We start from the raw sequence: 6825 nt of genomic DNA, 5'->3' as shown, positions 1-6825 counted from the left end.
TGGGGGCTTAAGTTTTCTCGAGCAGATGTGGATATTTTCCAACCACCTGGGATAGAGGAATAAATTGAAGCACTCATAGGATGATTGTGGATGCGAGTGATTACACAAATCCCAAGGTTGCAGCAATAGATAATAGTTTATTTAAATATTTAAGATAAATTTTTAATAAAAAAATATAATTAGTAACAATTAAAACTAATTATTAGTTCGCCCTACTTCGATTATTTTTTATTTACAATGTGTTACTTCTAATTCAAAGAGATAAAATATAAAGGAATATGAAGTTGTACCTTACATGGTCAGCGACGAATGTCGGAGTTTTTGCTCCCAAACATTTCTATTAAAAGAGAAAAAAAATTTATAAATAGTTGCACATAATATTTAATCATGTCTTTGGTTTGGATTTAAGAAATAGGTTTACATTTAAATAACTGCAACCCACGCAAATTCTAGGTCAAGCATTCAGAATGGTCATTTATTTCATGAGGATTACGATTACATAAAAACAGACATTGACTAGTATTTATGAGAACACATGTTATCAGTATCTTATATTTCGAAATTCTAGCGTTCTTAAACACTTCTGATTTTACTCAACATTTAAAACACCAGGCGCACTACATGCAATGCATTGCACATACATACTTGAATACATGCGTACTTACATACGCACATACAGACATACGTACATATATTTATAATTATAATGAAAATTTCACTCTTCAATGATTGCATTATTTACATCCATGTCATTTTTAAGATGAAGTCTCTCTTGTATTTTTTTTACCCAAACTACATGTCACCCATGAGTTCAAACATAAAAGACATTCAGCTTAATCACTTTCCAACCTATTTCGGTGTTTTCGCATCGTTAACGCAGCACGTGAAAACACTCTTTCAACTGAAACCGAAGTCACAGGTGTGCACAAAATGTCTGCTACCATTCGTGAGAGATTTGGGTAAATCCGCTCGTGCAACTTCCACCAAGATAGAATGTCTTGGCTTCTGTCAGCGCGCTTTATTAATGTATACTCATCGACTTCCTTCCTCCAGCTCTCACCCGCTTGAGAAAACGTAGACGTGGATATTTCACAGTCATAAAAGGAGTCCACATCAAAATGAAGATTGCTGACAGTATTATCTTCGTTACCTGTTTGGCTGGAAAGTTGATTCTCCCAATTTTCTTCATCTGGGGATTTGTAGTACATTGTTTTGTACAATTCCTCAAACTTTTTGAATGAAATCCTTTTCCAATTATTTTCCCAGCTGATTGACTTGAAAGATTCAGTTTTATGCCTCGGACCTAATATCAGAGCCACGCAATAGATCCAGTTTGTCTTCCAATAATACTGAAGAATTTTTTCTGTGGAAGCCTGTAGAGCAGTTTATAATACTAGGTCAGTTGCAGTCCTTGCTTCTTTTCTACCCAGGCGAAGAATTGCTCCGTAAAATTTGTCCAGCAACATATTAAATCCTAAAACAGCTCTTGGGAGAGTTTCATACTTATCACCTCCAAGAGTTGTTGAGATTATATTAAATTTACCCAAAATTGTGAATTCTTCGGTTATCAGAGTCCAGTCAGATGGGCCTAGGCTGAATCTGCCTTGTTTATCGATGTTGTCCTCGCACAGCAAGATTAAAGCAAGCTTTAGATGCAAAACTGCCTCCATCATGTTGTATGTCGAATTCCTCTTCGTACAAACATCCATTATTGTTGCTATGATTTTAATATTTAGCGATTCGCAACAATTCTTCAGTTTATTTCGCAGTTTCTTGGTACTGCCTGCATCTTCTTCTTTATTCTCTGATGCATCATCAGCGCTTTCATTTTCCCTGTAGAGGTCCTCATCTGCTTCCGCCGCTCCCAGCTACCGCAATATACGCTGCACAGCCAAGTTTATAATATGGGCAAGACATCGAAAATGCTGATCCGTGACACTAAAGTCCACATCATTAATGTCTTTCAGCAACTTTTGCAATTACTGAATGAACGTCAGGTTTGCTGTCGCATTCTCCATTGTGATGCCCTGAACTTCTTCCCAATCTCCATCGATGAAATGCCCAGTAATCCCGTAGTAGGATTTATTACCTGTAACAAAAAAGTGAGTTTTATTTATCATATCGTATGTATTACTTCTAATCATAATTAAGAATTAAGATCTTTAAATTCTATTGTAGAAAGAAAAATGTTTATTACCTACGGATGTCAATCGTGAACGAGAATTTCGACTTTTGTTCCTCAATAATTTTTTTGATCACCTTTTTCATTTTGTTGAATGTACAGAGTACGTGAGCCCTTGATGCTGTTCTTTTGTGGAATATCGCACTGGGATTCAGGTATTTGAACAGGCGCTGTGTTAGTTTGCCGTCAAAGAAGCTGAATGGTATATACGAGTGATTAACAGATAACCATTCAACAACCATTCTTGTGAACTCATTTGGGACAAAATCATTTTCAGTTCTTCCGACATTCTGCAAGAAAAACCATGATTCATATATAATTACATCTTTTTTATTTTCACTGTTTTTTTTTAATATTCGCAAAAATATGATTCAAGTACAATATAATTGATATCCAACCCAATTCGGTCCTTTTTTTATTCAAAATAATTGCTTTAACTGCAAATGTAACTATTTCTCTACTGTTTGGCAATTAATGGTTTTTAGTTAAAAATTCAACTATTATTTTCAAATCTTTCTTCAAAACATACTTTTTTTACCACAAATTTAATGCTTGGTTAAAAGTTACACTACATTTTTTTCACATTAATTGTCTTGGTGGAAATTCCATCCCATTGGTTCTAAACTGAAGTATTTCGTTTGTTCAAAATTAATTTTTTATAACCAAAATTTAAAACACTCGAATATTGATTGAAACTTGATTGTCCTCTGTGGAAAATTACATAATGCATTCATTCTAAAGAAAATATTTAAAAAATTATTAAAACTTAAAGATGTTACAAATATATAATATTTTGCCGATATCAGAAGAGTCTGTCAAACATTGCACAATTTTACACACTTTTTTCACCCCTCCGTTTTATCGTCATAGAGAATCAGACAAAGTTTGAACTCTGTGGGGTGAGGTCACGCCCCCCCCCCCCACCCTTGTTAAAATTTCTTCTTCGATTTAACTAATTAAGTAAAATGATAGAGGAATTAATTGTTTTAGACTATATATTATTTATTGTTTACCGAAGTAGAACCATTTTTAATCATAAAACATTAATTTTTACAAAAAAGATGAAATTTAAACCAAACCGTTGAGTTTTCAAACTAAACAGATGCTTTTTAACTGAATGGTTGCATTTCCAACAAACGAAGAAATCAATGTTAACCCAAAACGTTGCACGCATCACGAAACAGTTACATTTTTAGGTGAAAGAGAAAAAATTCCAAACAAATTGTGCAGTTCTTGAACAAACAGTCGACTTTTAAAGCTAGAAATATGAATTTTCAACCAAATGGTCTAATTGTGAAATAAAATAGGTGAGACTTCGACCACAAAAGTTACATTTTTAAATAAATAATTAAATCTTTAACTCAATAAGACGAATGCTTAAGAAAACAATTAAACTTGCAAACAAGAAATTAATTTTTAAGCAAAAGTGGTTCATCTTCTAACAAAATAAACCAAAAATCAAACAAAATAGTTCATTTTTCAAGAAACACGATAATTTTCTAAACAAATACTTAGACTTAGATATGAAAAAATTATACTTCAAACAAAAGCAGTTGCATTTCGAAGCAAAAAATAGAATTTTAAAATTAAGTAAATCGAGGCGTCCTAACGGTAGGATGCCAACGCACGCGACACGACTTGACGGTACTTAACCAAAAATATAAAAAATAAAAAGCTAACCGAGAAGTTAGCGCAAGAAAGTCTTGCTCGCGAAATTGAGCAAGATGAAGCTAGTAGTTGGCCAAAATTAACAGATGCTCGCTCGATTTATCAAATCACTAAAGTCCTAGCTCGGGCGAGCAAAGCGTGAAGGGGCCTCTTCTCGCGTTTAGGTTATAAGAATCTTATGCATGCCCCCGATCAGGAAAGTTCTTGGGTTTTAGAGATTGATTAAAGGCCATACTTATATTTTTTAAAAATGCCCGCCGCGCGGGCATATTCTCGTTGCGCCAAGTTTGAGCGCGCGGGTACGCACTCGCGCGTCGCGCTTGTTTCCGTACGTTTAATGCGTACACTTTAACTACTCTTACATGTTCCAAATATCGTAAATACTATAACTGAAATCGAAAACTATGACTTGAACTTCCGAAGAATTACAGCCATAAATTGTAGCTGCAATTTTTTTCGACTTGTTTTTAAAGTAGGTTCTCAAAGCACCTACGACTTTGACGATTATACATTCTCATTACGAAATTCGCGCTTTGCACTCGATAATTTTTTCCCAATTAAAAAACTTCATCAAGATAATTCGTAAATTCTTTTAAATATTACTGTCTAGAAATTTGAATTAATATCTCTTAATCTATTAAAAAAAAATTTGTCCCATTTTTTTGAAAATTTTCAAAATGTTGAAAAGCATATAACTTTTTGAAGTTTCATTACATTATAAAATGTAATTTGGATAATTTATAAGTCTTTTTGTCGTGTACCAGAAAATTTGACAAAAATTTCTAAAACTGTTAAAAAAATTGTATTCAAATTTTAAAAAAGCTCTAACTTTTTAAATTTTTGTCTAATCGAAAAATTTAAATGGCATAGTTTCTAAATATATTTTATAGCTAGCGAAAAATGTAACTAAAATTTTCTTATCTTGTAGAAAATTTTTTTTTCTATTTTTCTGAACATTTTGAAAATTTTGAAAAGCATATAACTTTCCTAATTTTTATCCAAATTGAACATTTTATTTGGATAAGTTGCAAGTTTTCTACCCATCTATAAGACACTTTGACACAAATTTCCAAAATGTTAAAAAAATTTTTGTTCAAATTTTGAAAATGTTCTAAATTTTTTAATTATGGTTGGTAATATCTGCTTAACGAACTTAATCTTCATTTCGGGAACCTAAAGAAGTGTATCTAAGGCTGCCGCGATTGAATACTTTATATGTTATATAACAGCAGTTATTGTAATGCAATGTTTTAAACAATTATTTAAACAATTTTAATAACATTGATATAAATTATTATATGTGTGTAAAATTTGTTCAATTACAAGCTTTTATGGTTGATTGTGGTTAAGATTTTCATATTATGGATAAGTCTAAAAATACATTTTTAAGTTGTTATTATTTTAATTTTTTATATATATTTAATAAATTTTAATCATTTCAATAAAATTAAATTGACTACGCTATGCCTATCCAAATCAAATCGAATCATATTTTTTCGAAAGCAGACGATCGCGCAAACATCCTGAATCATGCAACGGGTGTTGGCAACTACCGCGTATAACCATAAATGAAAAGATCGTTCTTTTTTGAAAAAAATTTAATTTTATTAAAAAGCAAAGTCTGTTTCTTTTCAAAAGTGTTTATAGAAGCCGAAAAAGTATATAAACTTGTTTGTAGTTCTGGAAAATCGAATCTTTGGAGGTAATCTCAATTACATCTGCAATGCTTATTTAAGAGTTACGTTATAATAGCGGGATAAAATTAAATAAACTCGATTTGTCAATTTCATAAATTCAGTGTAAAAAAAAAATTGTTTGGCATTTTCCCGAATGTGAATTACCATGTTAAGTTTGAGGTACACATTCTTCGGGCTGCTATCATAAATCTGCCGATCTGCAGATTTCATAAACGAAGCATGTATTTTACGCTCGATTCTACTCATTCTTATAAAGGAACGTACTTTATGTGATAAGATTTTAGATAAAATAATTTTTAATTTATGTACAAATTGTATTTTTTAATTTTTTAAATTTTTTTAAGTGAAAGAGAGAGTTTTTCTATAAACCATGCATAAATCATGTTGATTTATAAACATAATTATTTTATAATCTGAAATACAGAATGCAGCGCAGACTATGAAAAAAGAGCTTCTGAAGGGGTTGAAAATATACGAGATAATAGTTTTTTGGACAAACTTACTTCGTCTAATGGTGATTCTGCTCTTGATTCGACTATACTTTCTCATGAAGGTAAGTATTTATGTGTTGAAATTTTGGATGCAATAATTTTTTATTTATTAATAAACTATAAGTGTGTGAAAAAATCAAATTGTCATAAAAATATAATAAAAATATTTTCCTGTTAGAGCAATTGATTTTCATTTATAGTTAGACAAAAAACACAAAGTTCGAGTGGGTGTATGTGTCTGCGCGTGTCTGTGAGTATGTGTGCTCGTATGTGCAACAAAGTAATTAATTATATTTTAATAGTTTCTTTCACTCAATAGAGAAAGAGTTTTTATAAAAAGCATGCGGGTTGGTTCTGTGAACAGGATTTCGTTCCCGAACACGGACATTTTTTTTGAAAAGGATGCAAAATGTCAAATTCCATTGGATTAATGCTTGTCTGTGCATTTGAGAGGTGAAAGTGTTCTTACTTACATTTAAGTAGATACAATTCTGCGTAAAACTAAAAAAAGAACGTTGTTCCATCAGCAATAGTTTCGGAGTTACGGCCTTTCAAAAACTCCCGATTTTTTTCAATTTTGTGCCAAAAATCATTTTTTTTTTGTTTCTCTGTTGCTCGGATCCTGATGGGCAGATCGAAAAATGGTCAATAGATGAATGAAAGTAGACAGAAATACTTGAAATTAAAAAAAAAACATTATCCTAACTATAATAAATCACGAGTTAGCACCTGCCAAATGTGACCCATTTCCACCTGAATTTACAGGTAAATGCCCAGACTTCAGTTT

General features: G+C 31.7%; 1 protein-coding gene across 1 annotated transcript in view; it reads right to left on the bottom strand.

Moving 5' to 3' along the window:
- Positions 1–232: 232 nt before the first annotated feature.
- Positions 233–6825, bottom strand: part of LOC117177736 — a 10932-nt gene continuing 4339 nt past the window's right edge. The window contains exons 2-3 of the mRNA XM_033368636.1: positions 2198–2472; positions 233–2089 (exon numbers count right to left, since the gene is read on the bottom strand). Of these exons, the coding sequence (XP_033224527.1) occupies positions 2086–2089; positions 2198–2472 (279 nt within the window). The 3' untranslated portion in view covers positions 233–2085. The remainder of the gene's footprint in view (positions 2090–2197; positions 2473–6825) is intronic.

This window comes from Belonocnema kinseyi, chromosome 8 (genome assembly GCF_010883055.1).
Source record: "Belonocnema kinseyi isolate 2016_QV_RU_SX_M_011 chromosome 8, B_treatae_v1, whole genome shotgun sequence".
Classification (NCBI taxonomy): domain Eukaryota; kingdom Metazoa; phylum Arthropoda; class Insecta; order Hymenoptera; family Cynipidae; genus Belonocnema; species Belonocnema kinseyi.
Note: the sequence above shows the minus strand (reverse complement) of the source record. Positions and strands in the feature narration are given on the sequence as shown.